The sequence below is a fragment of the Parasteatoda tepidariorum genome, chromosome 10 (genome assembly GCF_043381705.1).
Source record: "Parasteatoda tepidariorum isolate YZ-2023 chromosome 10, CAS_Ptep_4.0, whole genome shotgun sequence".
In the NCBI taxonomy this organism is placed as follows: Eukaryota; Metazoa; Arthropoda; class Arachnida; order Araneae; family Theridiidae; genus Parasteatoda; species Parasteatoda tepidariorum.
This window is the reverse complement of record NC_092213.1, coordinates 37,087,108-37,106,110: the sequence shown is the minus strand read 5'-3', so window position 1 is coordinate 37,106,110 and position 19,003 is coordinate 37,087,108. Positions and strand designations below refer to the sequence as shown.

The 19,003-nt window shown below is 27.6% G+C and overlaps 1 protein-coding gene across 1 annotated transcript; it reads right to left on the bottom strand.

Moving 5' to 3' along the window:
- Positions 1-2,678: 2,678 nt before the first annotated feature.
- On the bottom strand, positions 2,679-16,890 carry LOC107439350 (glass bottom boat). Its single transcript, XM_043045723.2, has 6 exons — positions 16,459-16,890; positions 13,473-13,665; positions 11,678-11,829; positions 9,119-9,292; positions 7,642-7,727; positions 2,679-5,384 (listed from the first exon to the last, which is right to left on the bottom strand). Exons 1-6 carry the CDS (start codon positions 16,802-16,804, stop codon positions 5,124-5,126), a joined length of 1,212 nt encoding a protein of 403 aa, XP_042901657.1. The 5' UTR covers positions 16,805-16,890; the 3' UTR covers positions 2,679-5,123.
- Positions 16,891-19,003: the final 2,113 nt, after the last annotated feature.

Here is a 19,003-nt window from a genome sequence, read left to right as displayed (position 1 = left end):
TGTCACTTAAGAAAATTGATACTTGACAGGCTTGGCTTACTCGAAATAGAATGGAAAAAACTGTTGCTAACGTAAACAAATGCCACGTTTCAAAAACCTATCAGCATCAATATATCCACTCTTCGTAACTTGCAGGCATCCCATTATAATAATTTTCGCATTGTTACTGTTAATTCATTGAAAAATCAATCATGGTCAAAAAATTTTAACCATGATAATCATGAAAAGCGTCTTTAGGTTGAAATGTTTTAGGTAAGTTATAAGCATGAAAGTGAAAACATTCATGTTTACAAATTTCTGTATGTAAGTTCTTTTCTCGTATTGACAGCGAAAATTAAATAGTTAAAAGAAAATTGTTCATATCAATAATCATAATATAGAATACATATCAATAATATTCTATTTTATGCTTGTGCAGATTTAAAAAGAATATCTGGATAATCAGATCGTTTTTTAATCAGGATAATAAAGAGAGCTTGTATTAGTATTAACTAGAGTTTTTGTGTAGCGTTTGTCTTACGTTAACCTTATTTTTTTCCCTCTTAGCGACATTGTGATTTTTAGGGAAATTTTCATGCATGCGTTTTTAAGCTTAAATAGCTTTAACGTTTGAGTTAAGGGAAAACATAACGCTTTGCAAAAAATTTCTGTAATATGATGCTCAACAACATCTCGAGGGAAAAATATACTTGATAGTGCCCCTTGGCGACTTATGTTTGGCGCTATTCTTGTTTGCGCGGAACACCGTGGTAACAGGAATAGCGGCCAAAGCATAATGATATTTCAATAAAACATTGGAAAATTTCAAAAAAAACATCGGCCAAAACTTTATATAAATGAACCCAATATAAGCAAAATTAATAAACCCAATAAAAAGGATTTTGAATCAAAGCAAAAATTAATGGAGTAGGCGCTGAAAGAAAAGGAAAAAAAAACTACTCACTTCTTCATTAAGCTTGAATATTCTCAGATTTAGGTGCAAAGAATTATCTAATAACAGTTAGATACTGTGTAAATTTATCACGAATAGAATCTGTGTACTTCCATAGCCACATAAATTCGACGAAATACGAATCGAAAATGGCGTCTGTAAAACCGAACTAGCGGTGACATTTTTTTCTTAAATCCCTTTTCATGACTGCAAACATACCTTCCATCTTATTGATCAGATTCAAAAGTAACCTTACCAGCCGGTATCCAACGTAGAACTAACGGACCTCTGAAATCACATATACCGTTGAACATTTAAAAATAACGCTAAAATCTAAACCAATCAGAATCACTATTGGGTTTCAACATCGCCCAGATTGGCGATCACAACTTGGCGAGAATCAAGGGCACCCTCAAATATAGTGTACCCTATACCTATACACCACTGTTGTAACATTAGAAAGGGGCCTTCGTCAGTTACAGAGTAGTCCCAAACTCTTAGAATCAAAATTTTCAGACTTATTTTGTTGACTCTCCTTGATTTCTCTAACCAATGGTATAAATTTTACAATTAATTTTTCAGTTACAGAACATTAATTTTGATAATAAATTTTTGATAAAATTAAAACGTTGTCTATAATAAGGCCTTTATAGTAAGAAAGTTTTTGAAATATACAAAGAATGAAAAACACTTTTATATTTATCAAATACTATTCTTTTTTATCATTTATTAAATAACAGAAAATTAAAAATTATCTGCCAACAACTGATAGAATGCTTTGATGATAGCTTTATGATGCCAATTTCAGAACAATTCACAAAAAAAAAAAAAAAAAAAAAAAAAAAAAAAAAAAAAAAAAAAAAAGGGCGGGAAACAGTTGCAGCTAAGTTAATGGCAGAACTTGAATAAATTGTAATTACACTTTTTTCTTCTCGTCTAACACAAATGTTGTTGATGTTGTCAAATGAGTATAAGGTAAACACAAATTTTTTTTAAAAATAAGTAAGATTAAATATATCAGAAAAAAGTTTTTAATGTACATAATAATTTTTAAAAAAATGCTTAAATAACTAAAAACTCAGTCATTCAGAGTTTGAACACATACGTTTTCAGACTTAACACAGGCATAAAAAGCTAACTTTTTCTTAAAAAAAAAAACGGTTTTGAAAATAAATTAAACAAAAAATGGAATAAAAGGGTTTTTTTTCTTCAAACAAATGAAATAGTAGAACATTTTAGTGGTTGTTTGTGATATCAAAAACTTAAGATGTTGTCTTTGGAACTGTTACATTATTGGTGTAACTTTTTATTTTATATTTTTAGAACAGTCTTTGAACAGCCGACCCAATTTTGAGTTTACGACTACCAATGTTTAACTTCGTAGCCTTGTAAATTGGACCCAATCCAGAAGACAAGGGAACTTCCCAGGTCAAGTATTGGGAGAAATTTGGCTTCGTTGAATTCTTTTAGTTGGAACTAACCTTCCACGATAAGCATGACTGCAAGAGGACTCTAACTCATGATCAGCCTACCACTGAGGATATTTTACATTAGTACTGTGGTTGGTGCGAGCCCAGTGCCGAACTCTACCCTAGGATGAGATTGAAGCCCCGGTCAACTCATTATTGGTCTAACTTGAAGATTACATTTTTTTAAACAATAGAACTTAAAAAATAAAAATGAATTAATAAATATTAAATAATGCAATAGCACAGCTTTTTCCTTCTTTCATTTTTAACAATACAAATTACAAAAAATTTTCAATGCTTTATTCACAAAATGCTGTACAGTACAAGATATGATAATACATTTGATATAACGTACTTGAGAAATCTTTGAAGTATTTTTCATTTATCACAGAAATTACTGGAATATTAAGCATTAAATTCAAGGGCGCAAGGATGATTTTAAAGATGTATAAAATAATAAAGAAATTAATAGTTACACATTTAGTATACTATAAGAGATGTTAAAAAATGCCTCAACACAGAATGTTAAAACCTAATTCAATTATCCAAGAAAGATTAAAATTTTGTGTTATGTCAACTAAAGCAATAAAACACAAATGAAAAAACATACATATACACATTTTTTTAAAGCATTTAGTTGAGAAAAGTGAAGAAAATTTTTAATTTCTATATATTATTTTACTTATGTAACTTCAATAGACTACTTTTTCAAGGTATTTATATTTGAACATTTTAATACTGTCAAATTACGAGAAACAATTTAAATGCAAAACAATTAAGTCTGATAATGCATTCATTCACTAAAAAGGAAAAACATTATGTGTGATACAAATCGACAAAAAAGATTAAGAAACAAATGCACAGCATTTTAGATTATAAAGAATAAATAAACAAATGAGCTTGAAGAAATAATTATCAATAACAAACTGATGGAAAAGATTGGCACAATATTTACTCGTTAAATGACTTAGCAAAATTTGGCAAATCAAAGAGCTGGTCAAAAACATGGCATTCTATTTTTTTTTTTTAATAAATGCAATTTCAAAATAAAAGACAAAATAATTGCAAGCTAATTAAACTTGTTCACACATAACACAAGACAATAAACAACAAATGAGATTCAACAAAAGAGTAAAATCTTGCTTAGTGGTAATTAGAAAACAAGTGCAAAATATTTTTTTATCTATAATCAAATTGTAAAACAATGTTAATTATTAAAGCATCAGTTAATTGCAAATTAATTTTTTTTACAAGAAAACATTCACTTTCACTTATATATTTTTGATTCAAATTTCTAAGATGAGGAAAACTTATAATGCAAGTTTTTACAAACAAAATAATACAACTTAACAAATTATTAATTTAAAAATAAATATGAAGTATGACCGAGAAAAAAAGTAATACTTAACTCGGTAAAATTTATATACTATTTACATTAAATAAGTTAAGAAAACTGATGATTGAAATGTAAAAATTATTAAAATTAAAATTATTATAAAATAAAAATAACAGATCAACAAAACCCTGGCATAAACTATTTTTAAATTTAATCTTAAAGTAAAACATTAACTGCACTATTTTGAATTCAGATGACAAAATTTTAATTTTTTAATTAAATTTATTAGAAGATTTCAAAATTTTTTGTTTGTATTAAATAATTTTTAAATTTGCTCATTTTTTTCATTAAAATTTTCTAGTTCATGAAATAAAATTGTTAATATTATTATCACGGAATATAGTCTAGATCAGAAACTATCGTATTATAGATAAAAGTAAATTGGTAATAGATCTAGTAATTCTTTAACATCAAAATACTGAAGTTGAAAACCTACTTTTTTTATCACACTATATATTTAATATTATCTTAAATTTATTACAAAATAGTTCTTTTTAGAAAAAGCATTTTGCAACGGTAGTGATGATTTGAAAGCTCAAGCAAAATACATTCTGGCAGAACAATTATTTTAAAAATTCACAAAAAAATATATAAATCCACATAAATATACAATAACTAGAGATTCAACTTAAAAAAAAAGTTAGTATTCATTTTTATACATAATCCAACAGAAAGCAATAAATAAATGCATGTCAACAATGTGCTTGGAATACAAAATGGTACAAAACAATTGAGATATATTAAAAATGGACGGATGAGCTATTAAAATTTAATATTTAAATTTTTTATTAAAAAATATATTTTATATGGTATCAACATAAATTAACTGAAACTTAATTTAAATAAAATAGCAAACAATATTTAAAAAAGTGTTTGAATTATTGTTAATACAGTAATTTTAATGATTATTAATCCGAAGTTACATTTTTTTAAAATAATTGCTCAAAGGTGAAACTCTACCAGCTCTTCCAAGCCTTTACAAACTTTGAAGAGTTGATAATGTTCGGTCTTAAGTTTTTAATCAAGTGTGGCAAAATAAATGTGCCAATAAATATAAGTCATTAATATACATGTTCATAATTTTGTCTTCTTGCAAACATAGCAACAAATAACACATAAATACATAGCTGCACTACAGATTAAAATGGCATGAAATACTTCGTAAACTTTGATAAATGATTTTTACATTGATGAATGGGAAGTTATTCTTAAAAAGAAATTAAGTAGGCATAAGATTTTTTAAAAATGATTTGTTAGAGATAATCAGGCACTTATTGCGGGCAATTTAAAAATATTTTGTGGTTTTGCTCAAGTGTCTGTATCTTACTCAGTGACACCCACATGATTTTACAACCATATTACGATATTTTTTCAAAATAACATTTGAATTATTATCAAAATATAACACAGTAATTGCTGTCAGCTGTGTTGGGGAGCATTGTGGTTTAGGAACAACAGATGGATCCATCAAATGAACAAGAGTTTGCACGATAGCATGATTTGTAGCATTCATGTTTGCATTCAGAGGGAATGAGCATTCACCTTCACAATAGAATGCACCATAACCATCTGGTGCAATTATCCAGTCCTGCAATAAAAAAAGATACATAACTAATAATACAAAACATTTTTCTAAAATTTTAGAAGTAAATCAATGATAGGTATCAATAAAAAATTTTTACAACTAACTAATAGGGTTTCCACTATGGTAGTATTTGTCTCAAAATGTGAAGACTAATCAAAAACGCTAAAATGAAACTCATAATTTTGCTCTTTTGCTAAAGCCACAATTGGAAAAATATTTATTAAATAAGGGAAAATAAACAATGAATTGCCACAAACAGATGATGAAAATAGTGTAAGAAAATATCTAACTTTGATTGCTTAAAGAAATTTGTTTTGTTACATGGTGCTCCTTATAAAAATGCCTGGAGGTTGATTGGACAAACAATTTTAACTGCAATCTGTGCATTTATGCTAAGAGCATTTGCAAAATTATTAACTAAACTTCAGACAAAAACTTTTTTTCTTATTTTAGCTTCTTTGCTTAAGAACATTTAAACACAGATGAAATCCTGATTCAATTCAGCAAAACATTACTCTTCCCTGCTTTATTACAAATAAAATAAATTTTTTCTCCTATAATATTTTCACAATCTATTTTTATTTTTAAACTTTAATTACGACAGAACAACAGTTTGACAATATTTGATTATACAAAATTGAACTTTCTTTACCAATTTTTAAGTTATGATTATTGATTGCATAAGCACAATACTACTGATTTAAAAAAATGCATTTTTCAGAACTTAGAAGTCATGGTATATGGGTTTACCTGACATGATTTACATGAAATTACAAGAAGAGAATCTCTCTGAAGGAGTTTAAAGAAATACTGAAATCAATTCAAAAAAAAATAAAATATTATAAAATGCAATTATATTTTTAATCTATTAAAATGAAAAAGAGATCAGAAGATAAAAAGTTGTGACAATTAAATTTAATAACATAAAAAAGACTAATAAAATTGAATATATTCTGAATCTTTCATTTCTTTATGCAAACTTACTTAAAAATTAAATTAGTTTTAAAATTAATGAAATTTATTTATATAATTTACATTTATAATATTTTTATGACAATTAAGAATATTTTATTTTGGTTGAATACGGGTAAAGACAAAAATTAAACTAAGAAAATGAACTCTACAAATGTAATTTAATCAAAGGGCATAAAATTGTATGCACTATTAAATGCGGGATTTTAGTTCGAAAAAGAGAAAATATTTAAAGAAATGTGAATCAAATTGAATAGTATGGTGAGGACATAGTAATTTTTAAATACAGGATAATTCAAAAATGAGTACCCCAATTTCATAGGTATACCTTGTAATAAATGTATCAATTAAAAATGTACATTCAGATGCAATGCTTTAGAAAGTCGCCAATAGACGGTGCAGGAAGTCCAATCACCGCCAATGTTTCCATGTAAACAAAACGAGCAGAAAAACAATGCCACTATAAATAGTTGTACGATAGCAAAAAGAATTTTGTGTGCTTTAGTGTAAGCTCATACCTTTGACAAAATGATTCTTTTCAAAGGAGATTCTTAAAAGATCATGCGTATCCTACCAGGTCCAATGACCATGATTAACTTGAAAGCTTTTATCACAGCTGCTTTCGAGGCATGAATATGAATATATTTATTGATCTATTATACTATTGATCTATGTATGGATGTATATTAGACATTTATTGGCAGTACATTAAAAAACTTGTTTATATTACCTCTTTACGAATATACATTTTTAATAAATACATTAATTGCATAGTGCACCAATGAAATTCTGTCATTTATTTTTACCTAACGTGTATTTAAGAAATAACTTATCTTGGATGGGTATGTTATTAAAATTAATTTTTTTACAAGTTATATTAGAGTTATGCAATAAGCAGCGTAATGTTATGTAAAACTGCAATTTAAAAAAAAGTATAATAATATACTTATTGTAAATTTTTTCTTTAAAGTTTATTTCCGATTTTTTTTTCTTTGCTAAAGAAGTAAAATATTTACTTTTAACTTTTTCAAACAAATTAAACTTACGGTTTAAAAGCAAAACACATTAAGGTTGGCTGTTTATTTCAAAATCCATGAATGCGTTTAGTAGTGAGAATCATTCATATACTTTTAACATACCAAATCTAGTAACTTAATGTTTATATATTACGAATACGAATTAATTATTACGAATTATATATTATTATTATTAATAATATATGTTTAAAAAAAACAAATTTAAAACATAACTAGAAATAAAGTAAATTAAAGATGAGCAATGGACTTACCTCCCAACCCAAATCTTTGAAGCTCACATACAGAGTTGATCTTTGACAATTCCGTTTTGAGCTATACTTTTCTCGAGTGACATAACCTTAAAATAAAAGATTAAAAAATAAGAAAACAAGTTGTCTTTAATAAAAAGAAACACAACAAGAGAATATTTCATCTGAGAGGAAGATTTCTCTAATCTATATGCTTGAATTTAAAAGAACTATGGTTCATCATACATACTATTCTCTTCACAAAAATTCTTGTTTGAAATTTTTTTTTGTATACTTATGAAACAATTATACCAGCTTCATTTCATTAAATATAAATATCTATAAGTTTAAGAGAAGAAAAAAACCCAATAGGATTAAGCGGAAACTTTTCTTTTATTACTGAAATCACTAAAAAAGGATTAAAAAGAAACAAAAATTTAAAAAGTAAGCAGTTTAGTTTTGAAAGTTGGCCTGATATATGCCTTATTAATGATCAATAAGTAATTTACAAGAGCATTTGTTGTGATCCACCAAAAGAATTCGCCAGTAGAATGTAAAATTTAATGACAAATCAGCTATATAACTATACACAATTTGCCTAAGCCACATGACTCCATAATCAAATTAATAAAGAAAATAGTGTGCAATATAAACTAAGGTTGACACAAGAACAAAATTAATAGTAGTAAAAGAAAGCTCAATAATGAAAGATCATTTCAGTAACAAAACCTGTAATCATCTAATATGGGTAAACAAACATACTGCAGGTAAAAGATTCTAATGAAAATGTTACTTGGTAATTGCTAAAACAGGTCATTTAAATGTAATCTAAGTATATCAAGAAGAGAGTATTTATTTTGATGAAGCTGTAAAGATAATATGAGCAAAACACTAGAATCCTTTGCAAATAGCAAAAACAAAAAAAAATAATAATAATTTTGTGAAAAAAATTACATTTCTTATTTTTGCTAACATTTTGGAAAAGGATGGAAAAGAAAACTACTGAAATTATAATTACATGATGTTAGGGTTCAATTTTGCCAGCAGTGGCGATAAAGTCGCCAATGCAAATTCACCAAGTGCAATAAAATCGACCTGCTTCTTTTTAAAAAATAAGTAAACAAACAAAAAATAAAAGGGCCGAATTTAATTGTGTTGGCAAAATTACAAACACTTGAATAGTTCCTAAAAAATCAATTATCTAATTAGCAATTGCACAAATTTATATATTAATTTCTTTAGAATATATTCAATTTAAAATTAAATTTATTATTTTTTTACAGATATCACAAATAAGAATTTTAAAAAAAAATATTTTGTCAAACAGCTATAGAAAAGTTTAACAAATAATAATAATTTCATTGCACAAATTATTAAGATCTCAAATGATCAAAAAATTTTGAAAGATCATCTTTCAAAATTTTTTAATATAGAAAAGTCAAAATATATCTAATTTTGATATAGTAATTCAGCATAGATTTTAATATTTAGCAAAGCTTACCATAAGGATGATGATAGTTATCATCATAATAGTTGTCTTGTCTCTTTTTGGCACCTCTCTTTGTTCGAATTCGCAAACGATTTGCAGACTTGAAATAGGCAACCATAAATGGTTGATATTCTTCACGTCCTGTAGATCCAGCGATTCCTATCTCATGAGGCTCTAAAGAACGTGCTATAGAGGAAAACAAGAATATGTAAATCAAAATGAGTTGTGTGCTACAAAAAAAGAACCAAATTCTGCCAACTTTTTATTTTTCTTAACATTTATTTATTCAATATCATTATTTGGTGATGTTTTAGGACAACTTTGACCAGGACAAGTGATGAAAATAAAATGGCTGTCACAGTAAGGTATACAATTGTTCAATATAAGGAAACATGTGGTCTAAAAAAAAATCAACATTAGAACATATGGTCGCTATAACGAGAGTATACAAAACATATATTAAATACCGATTCATATATACTGGATTTATTTTGACTAAATACACTGCCATATCAATCTGTCCAATCCTTCAAATTTTTTATAGTCTGTTCTAAACATATGGCTTGATGCTTGGCTGCGAGCAACAATTTTTTATAAATAACACATGTTTAGAGAATTATACACAGAATGTGAATATGTGTTTCATCTCCAAAATAATCCTCCAATAACAATTCACAGAAAGAGTGAAACCTTTGAAAAGAAATTTACTTTGCTTCATGGCTTTGAATGCATACAAGAGATTCGGATTTTCTGGAGAGGGTGTAGTTCTCACTGTGAATTCTGAATAATGAAAGTAATTAATATTTCACCATGTTTTTGACCACAAATAATGCCAAGGACCCCCAAAGATATGAATAGGAGGTCCTAAAACTTTCTTTTTCACTTACAGAAAATTGAAGATGCTTCTCTTTTGTACAGCGGTAATGGGCAAAGCACACGAAAGGAAGGAAACAGGAAATCTGCAGGTGGAATTTTTCCAACTAACTTCCTTTGAATAATTCAATCATTTAAAGAACGTTACAACTGGTTAAATAATAACTTTCTTCATTTCAGTCACTTGGAAGATGCTTTTAAAGCAAAAATAAATGTTCTGGAAGCTCTGAATTTGATTTCTTTAGTCTTGCACAATGCCGGTTAAAGTCGAGTACAAATGGGTTTATTATGTAGCCTTTTCGGTACCCAATGGGAACACTGACCCTTAGGAAGATCTCCCAAAGTCGATGACACTTATATCGATTGCAAGACGCATCATGTTACTTTTGAATTCCTTCAATATCTGGTTTAATACCTCCTCCCAATGATAATAATAAAAACAATGAAGATCAATAAATACCAGGGGACATACCCACAACTGATCAAGAGTTTCAAAGCATTTTTATGCTCTGAAATTCTTAATTTGAAATTCCTTAATGATGTTTGTCTTGTAAGTATCGATTTTGAAAAATATGTTAAGATTCCTTTTTACTCTGATTTTACCTTTTCAATGTTTGTGTGCTAATTAATGCTAGTCAAGCGGAAAATGTAGAACTGGGGATCCACTGCATATCCTTCTATATACTTGATTCTACAAAAACTATGGTTTTTTATTACCTTACTTTTTTGAATTTGACAAATTAATGTATTATAAAATATTTCAAAAAAAATTTATATTCAATGTTTGGCCATGTTTGCTGAATTAAATATCACTTTGCTCGTTTTTCAAATAAATGAATTTAATTATGAGATCTATTGATTTTTATAAATAAAAATTATTTCTCTTTGGACATAGTAAATCTAATTCCTTAACTGTTAGTAAACTTGATTTAATTATAGATTAGACTTCAAAAATTATCCTTGTTTGTAGATATCATATTAGATATATCATACATATTTCTATGCTGCCAACACTTGCATTTTTTTCTTATCATTGTGAAATAAAAATTGCAACAATAACTGGAGCATAAATTTCTCCAGCACCTAAAATCACATCAATGATTATCAGATAGTTTATATCACAATTAATTAGATAATTATATTATATCTAATCAGATTATGATTAATTAGATATAATGATAATCAAGATTATTTTAAATCAAATTTGTTTAATATAAAATAAATTATCTTGCGAATATAAAAATAAAATCTTTCTTGTGAAATAAGAAAAGTTGGCAACTATGTTTTTTTTATCACTATTATTTACAAATATATTCTTTTTTAGAACAGTTTTTGATGCTTCTTTTTTATATGTCAAAATAATTGCAGGTACAACTTTAGAATTTGGTCAAATTAGAAGTTTCATTTGAATCCTTACCAAAAATATAAGTTTGCATATATATATACACACATATAAAATGTTCTTAACAAGAAACTTTACCTGTAGGTCATTTATCAACTAAATGTTAAGTATTGTACTTTTTATGTTCTACTTTTCAATTACTAGGTATTAGATGCACTACAGTTTGTTAGGCAATACCCTGTTTGAACCTTTTATTTCGAAGAAATATAACAATCAAAAAAGTAATAATAGAGAATTCTTAGAAAAGTTCATAAAAAATAAATAACACATATTTCTGATTCATAGGTGAAACTTACATGAAGAATCTAAAGTTTTGATCTTTAAATAAAGACCCAAATTCTTTTGAGGAAAAGCAATCCATTTAACCAAAGCTTTAGTAACATTGAAAGCCAGCCAACCACTTTGATGATTTATGGTCATTTCATCAACTAATTCAAGAGTGTTACTACTACAAATGAAGAGAAAAAGATACAATAAGAAAACAATGTTTTTATATTCTACAAAGAAATGTTAAGTGAACAAAAAATAAGAATTATTATATACACTATATACAGACTATTATATACAGACACATTTTTTTCATATTTCTCCAGAAATACTTAAAGAAACATTTTATAAATTTAGAAGTCTTTTGATCATGCATATAAATTTAGAAGTCTTTTGATCATGCAGTTTCTCATATTTATAATGAAGTTAAAAATCTCTTAACGGCTTGAGGGATTAACAAACAGAAAATAATGTTTTTGTTCACCCTATGTTAAAAAATGAAATAATAACTGCACAAAATTTCTTAAACCTAAATTTAATATTTATGAAGATATGGACATTTTTTTAAAAAACTAAATTTTGGTCTGGTGCTTTTTTTTTTTTTTTGTAGCTATAACTTTAAAAATATTCAATAAAATTTAACAAAATTTTTAGAGCAATCTAAAACTAATTACAAATTTTTTTAAATTAAAATTTGAAAAACATTTGTTTCAAGCAATTTTCTTGGTAGCGTTTGTATTTTTTTTTTTAAAGTAACTCAAAACGATAAAAAGGGTTTTCTAAAATATTATTTTGTATCATAAGACAAAGTTAAATAACGAATTATATTACGTTACAATAAACGTCCATACACCAAAATATGATTGTATAAGGAAAGAAAACATGCAAAAGAAAAGATACTTTTATGGGGGATGATCCCCAACAATGCCGGTGTCATTTTTAATAAATCTTGTTTATTAGTACAAAATGAAATAAGTGAAAAACCCCTTAGCATTTTAAGATTTCCTTAAAAAAAAAAAAACTACTTAGAAAATTGTTGGAAACTTTTTAAATTTTTAAGATATTCAAATCTAACCTTTTTTTATTAGTTGTCAAATACTATTCACTACAAAATGAACAAAAAATTGTATTTTTATTTTTCAGCACATTTTTAATTAACAATTACTTTAATTACTCATATCTTGCATAGTTTTAAGCAAATTCTCAAATTTTAACACCATCCACTAATGGAAACCACAGTTCCCTTTCTGGAACCTATGTTGTAGATCAGTGGTCTCTAATCCCTGGACTGGTACTGGTCAGTGGCTCAATGGTACTGGACTGCATAAGAAACAAAAATTCCATATTATTCACTGTGGTGTATTAATTTCTCTTGGGTTTCTGCGACTTTCTATGGACGAGACTGTTAACTAAGAACTGTGAATAAAACTTAATCTGAGATAAACTTAAAACTAAGACTTGTCATCTTAAGCGGCACCCATACTGTGCATATAACTGTATTTTGTTTAGAAGACATGTTTAAATACTATTAAACTAAAATTATTAAATTAAAACCATCTAAAATATAAACAACCATTATCTGCCCCCCTTTAAAGGGCCATAATAAATCTTTTAAACGCAGACCGATCTGCAGCAATAAAAAGGTTGGTAAACACTGATATAGATTACATGCATAAAAAACCTTATTTATTCGAAGAAATGATATCAAATGTAGGAAAGAGATGCAAATGAAAATGTTCCAAGAACCTACTTATTGGTAATAAAATGCTGTGAATAAATCATATCAAATCAGACTAAATAAAAAAAAAATTAAAGAATCCTTACTTAGGCTTGTCAGCATCACGAACAGAATACAAACTAACAAGATATTTTCCCTTGCGAGGAGATGACTTTTTGGAGTAATTCCTGTAAAACCTGAATTCAGCTGTAAAAAGTTCTTCATCATTTGGAACTTGGGATGTATCAAACCAATAACGTTTGTCTCTCTCATGACGAATGTGGGGATACTCCTCATGAACTGCAAATTAAGACAAATTGAATAAGTAAATAACTATTTCAAATTTACAAAAATTGCTATGGTATTTATAAAACTAACTCAGTGGCGCGACAGCCCATTAAGAGGGCCAAGGCCGACTGTGCCCATCTCAGTTTTCTTGACCTTGGGCTCTGGGGTGCAGGAGCATCTGTTCCGGTCAGGTGGTCAGCCGAACGCGGAACCCCCAGTGTTAGTTCCCAAGCATGCTTGGTACTCATTTTATCGACCCACTGAAGGGATGAAAGGCTGAGTCGGCCTTGCCCGGCCCAAGGATCGAACCAAGGACCTGTGGCGCGACAGCGCGAAGCGCTACCGCTCAGCCACCGGGCATGGTATTTATAGTTCTACAAATATAAAACTAAAGAGGATATTCCTTAAGAGAACGTTATACCATCATGGGTAAAAACATTCACGGGAATCTCTCTTTCACCCACATAAATAATTTAAGAAAAAGTTAGTAAATGTAGCATAAGCCAGGTCAAAATATCAAAATACAGAAAAACCTGTCAGGAGTGACCTGTCGCTGTTTCACAGTAAAATGGTTGTTAATGGAGGTTGGTCATTCTTGAGGGTTACTTCTATTGACTTCAAAATGTTATGAACATGATTTTTTGAGCATGATTACAAGTTCATGATTTTTCACAAGTGATTTTACATGATTTACAGGTACATGACTTATCGGAAGTGATTTTAATTTTACTCAGTGTCATGTTCTTGGAGCGGAAACACCACTTATGTTGGCGTCGTGAAAACTGAATCGATGAATAAACTTTAGCGTCAATAAAAATTACCCCTACTGTAAAAAGATATTAACCAATTATGAATGATTGAACTATTTTAAATAAATAAATAGTTATGGCTTTTTGTTTAAGTTTGCATGCTGATCATGTAACTAAAGTTAGGAAAAGATTTATGTATCGCGATTTGCTTCAAAAGTGATAATTCCAGGTAACTTTTCTGAGACCTGTGAAAAACTAAAAATAAATCACAGAAGGGGACCAACTCACAGCCATCCAAGGGCTAACCTCCACATGTTTTTGTTTTTTAAATAAATTGAAAAATTTTTTTGGCACCTTATTGACGAAACGGATTACAACAGAAACATTTCCAAAGTTTTCAATCCCTTAAGTGTCAAACCACTGTACTTGCTATAAATAATAAATACATCTAATATTGCTATCATTAATGATAACTATAACTATGAAAAATGATAATATCACAATTAATGATAACATATTTTAAAAAAAATAGATATTGCCAAGGTTGATAATTATAAAAAATAATAATTAAATACTATATTATTTCAATTTTGATAATTTTCTTTTTGGGAACAAAAATAGTTACCAATATAAATGAGTTAATTAAAAAAAAATTGTGATAAAATATTAAATACAATATTTTTTGACAATTCATCATAGTGTTAAAATTCTTACTATTGGTTTTAGGAACCAATGTTTGAGTCAATGTTTTCTCAGAAAAGCAGTCGTCAATGCATCTTTACGACCGAACAGTACTTTTTATTACAGATTTCGCAATCCTTTATAGCAAGTATTCAAACTAAACTATTATGACAGCTACAGAGAGCCAAGTTTTAAACACGAAAATAAAACCCATAATTTTTTTTGCAAGAAATTTGGTAATATTTTTTCTTAGGGAAGAAATAAACTTTCCAGAAATAAAATATAAGGTTCATACGCAATTTCAAAAACAAAATTTGTCATACTTTTACATGAAAATGTAAACAAAATTCCAAACATACGCATGTGTTCAAGAAATAATGAAATTAACCCTAAGACAGAAAGTATAGGATCAAACCTTGCCCTTTTCACTAAGTTGAGGTTAACTAGTAGATTTTATAAAACACAATAAATAGTAGATAAAAGCACATTTAACAGAATAATTTACAATTTATTTAATTTTATAAAAAATAATAATTAAACTTTATTAGCAGCCTAAGAAATAATTGTTATTGTAATTAAACTTATCAAAGGAATCACATAATTCATATAGCTAATCAAATATCTTGTTTATAATTAAGAAACATAATTAATCTATACAGAAAGCTTAATTTCTAAAAACAAATATTACCAGCCTAAAAAATAGTGCTATTATATTGTAAATATGGAAAAATTTTAGATTTATATGATACAGAAAAATGTTAGAGAATTTTGTATAAATTATTATCTTAATTTCAATAAATTGTAAGAAGTTTAAGTTTTTACAAGATATAAATATGGCAATAGAGGTCAAAACTTATTTTTTTATTGTTTGGTATTTATTGTTGCTGTGCATTTTTTGTGATTTTCTATAATTTGGCTAGAAAAAGTATAATTACTTAGCCCAAAATAATCTAATTCTGGAACACTTGTGTTAACTTGCCTATCAGATGCTTTATAAACACTAAATAAAATATTGATTCAGGATTTTTTAGGTAAATTTTGTGGTACTTTCCTGGAAAGTTTGTAATGTCTTACATTAGAACAGAATACTTGCTTGCATAAAAGCATGATGACATAGAGAATAAAAAAAAATCTTTCAATTTTCTCGACAGTTAAATTAACTAAACCTTTTACACCCAAAATGTAGTTATAACAAGTATGAAGGTATAATAAGAGTTGGAGAAACAATTGAATTAAACATTATGAGAAACGAGAAAACTAATAAGAATATTACAAAAAAAAAACGGGGATGTGAAATTTACTTTTGACTTTTCAGAGATAATTTAATAATATATTTTAAATTTCAAGTTCAAATCATAAGCCAAAGAAAGCATACTTTTGTTGACAAAACTGACTATAAAATCAGATTCAGCAAGAAGTCGCTGGGATTTCTTAAGTTGTTTCGAGTTTATCTCTTCTTTCTGTAACTTTTTATACAAGTCAATCAAATATTTTGGTGCTGAACTGTGAACATCATGGTGTTGTTTAGGATTCGGCCGATGATGCAATCCAAGAAGCTGTAATATTTCATGTTCTAATTCAACTTTGTCTTTCCGCCGTAGCGGACGCAATAGAATACTTTGTTGCCGGCCATTATCTGCATAAAATCCTCCAGATAAACAGAACACTTCGTTAATTATTAAAACATAAATTACAACGAAGATATGTAAACACAAAGCCATTTTATTCGATGCAACAAGTGTTTCACTGAACTTCACATCGCTTTAGAAAAAGAAATATTCCCTGAAAAGTCATAACAAAAGGGAAAAAAGTAAAATAAAAGTTTTGAAAGGGAAGAATGTACGCAGTTAGGGAATTTAGCTTATATCCGACTGGTTCGCAAATAGAATTTTCGACAGTTGCATTTGCATTGTTATGCCATGAATTGGGAAACGGCAAAAAATTTAAACGGTATAAAATGTTTAATCGGAAAAGAAATAGGGAAAAAGTTATAATTGACTTCAAGGTCCCGTTTCTTGAGTTCTTAATCAGTGTCCCAGACCGCTGCATTCTTTTATCTGTTATGTTGAATTTTATGAAACCTTCTGTTTAAATTAATTGTAATTTTTCATGTATAAAAAAGAATATTTCGTGGGAAAAAAATTCGCATCTTTTAACTAAATATTATTTTATTTAACTATTAGTTAAAAAGTTCTAACTTCTTTTGAGGAAAAAATAGCTGGAGGGTAAGAATGCTGATTTCGTGTGTGGTCTAAGGGAGTGGGGTGGTGATTTGCGGATATTCCTTCCCCCCTTTTTTGCCCTTTTCTTGAAAGTAAACATTTCTTTATTTTCGAAGAAATCGGTAAATCGCAAAGAGAAATGACTCAGGTAATAGTGAAAGGTTGGAAAGGAATTTTTAGTGGAATTTTAAGGACTTAAGAAAAAAGATGATCAATGTGGGAATTTATAATTAGTGAAGAGGCAAATGAAACTCTTGCTTTTAAGTTCGAACAGAAATCTCTTTTTCCCAATTAGATGTCCGATTTCTTTTGTTTTTTTTCTATTTTCAAATGTATTTTTGAATTATTTTTATCTGTATTAGTGTTTGATTTTCCCCCTCCATCTTTCTCTTTCGTCTTCTTTTTCTTATAATGTGAAAAATCGACTTAGATTTTTAATTTAATTGTATTAATTTTACAGTAACATTTAAAAATTAAATTACTTATCACTCAAAATTTACTCCAATTAAATTTCTAACATTAAAGGAATCTTTTTACATTTTTCTTTGAAAAATGAAACAAATTTATTAATTTGTTTAAATGTGACGAATTAATAAATATAATTATTTATTAATTTAATTCTTATGTTAATTATATTAATTTCATGATTATATTAATTTAATGTTATTGTAACAAATTAATTAATTTGAACAAATTAAAGTAATTAAAAAAATATATTAATGTTTTTTTTATAGTTCTTTTTTAGCAAAGGTTTAAAAATAATTAATATTTTTTTGAAAATTTTATGGATATGGACTATTAATTTATTTGTGTTTTATCCTAAAAAAAACTAAATAAACAAACAGTTGAATTTACTAGCACTTAGTTAACGCTGCGGAACGAAAAAGTACCTTAAATTTCTCAATCCATAAATTACAATACATGCAAATATATTGGAAATTTTAAAAGAACATTTGAGTTTGAAAAAATTTAAAGCCGTAATTATTTAATAACTGGAACCAAAGATTTTAATTATAAATAAGACGAATACTTAAATAATTTTCATGCAACTAATTTAACCGATTCTTCACAAATAAATAAAAATTACTTCTAGAAAAGATTAAAAGAATATTTGTCTTTCCATTTTCGAGAAATAAATAACAAAAAAATAAACAATATTTCTTTAATCACTTTGTCAAAACGGTAGTATATTTCATGACATATAAGTCATACCTTCCTACTACGTAATAAAGTAATATTATTTTTCTTATGTTAGACAAGATTTTATCGTACCCATGATATCTTATGTCATCACTGTGGTCGGTGCAAGCCCGATGAGGAATTCGAATCGACCTGCCATCGCAGGGATTCAAACCCGGTTCCCCTTATTGGAAGGCGAGCGCTCTATCCACTGAGCCATCACAGCTCAAAATCAGGACTTTTTCCGGAATGATATATTGTACACAACAAAACAATGAATATGTTGATTAAATCTGATAGTTCCTTGTTCGAACAGTTTAGCCCTAGCAGGTCTTTGAACTTTAGCTATCCTGTCTAGCCCCATATTTCCCTGCATGTGTTTAAATTACATATGTATAGCGTAAGGCAAAGTTCCTTTAAATCAAATTTGTTTAACAAAAGTGCCAACTATTACGTTTTTTTTAAACAATTTAAAGAGTAGAAGACAGTTAAAGACTGAAGCTTTCAGAATTTTCTGTA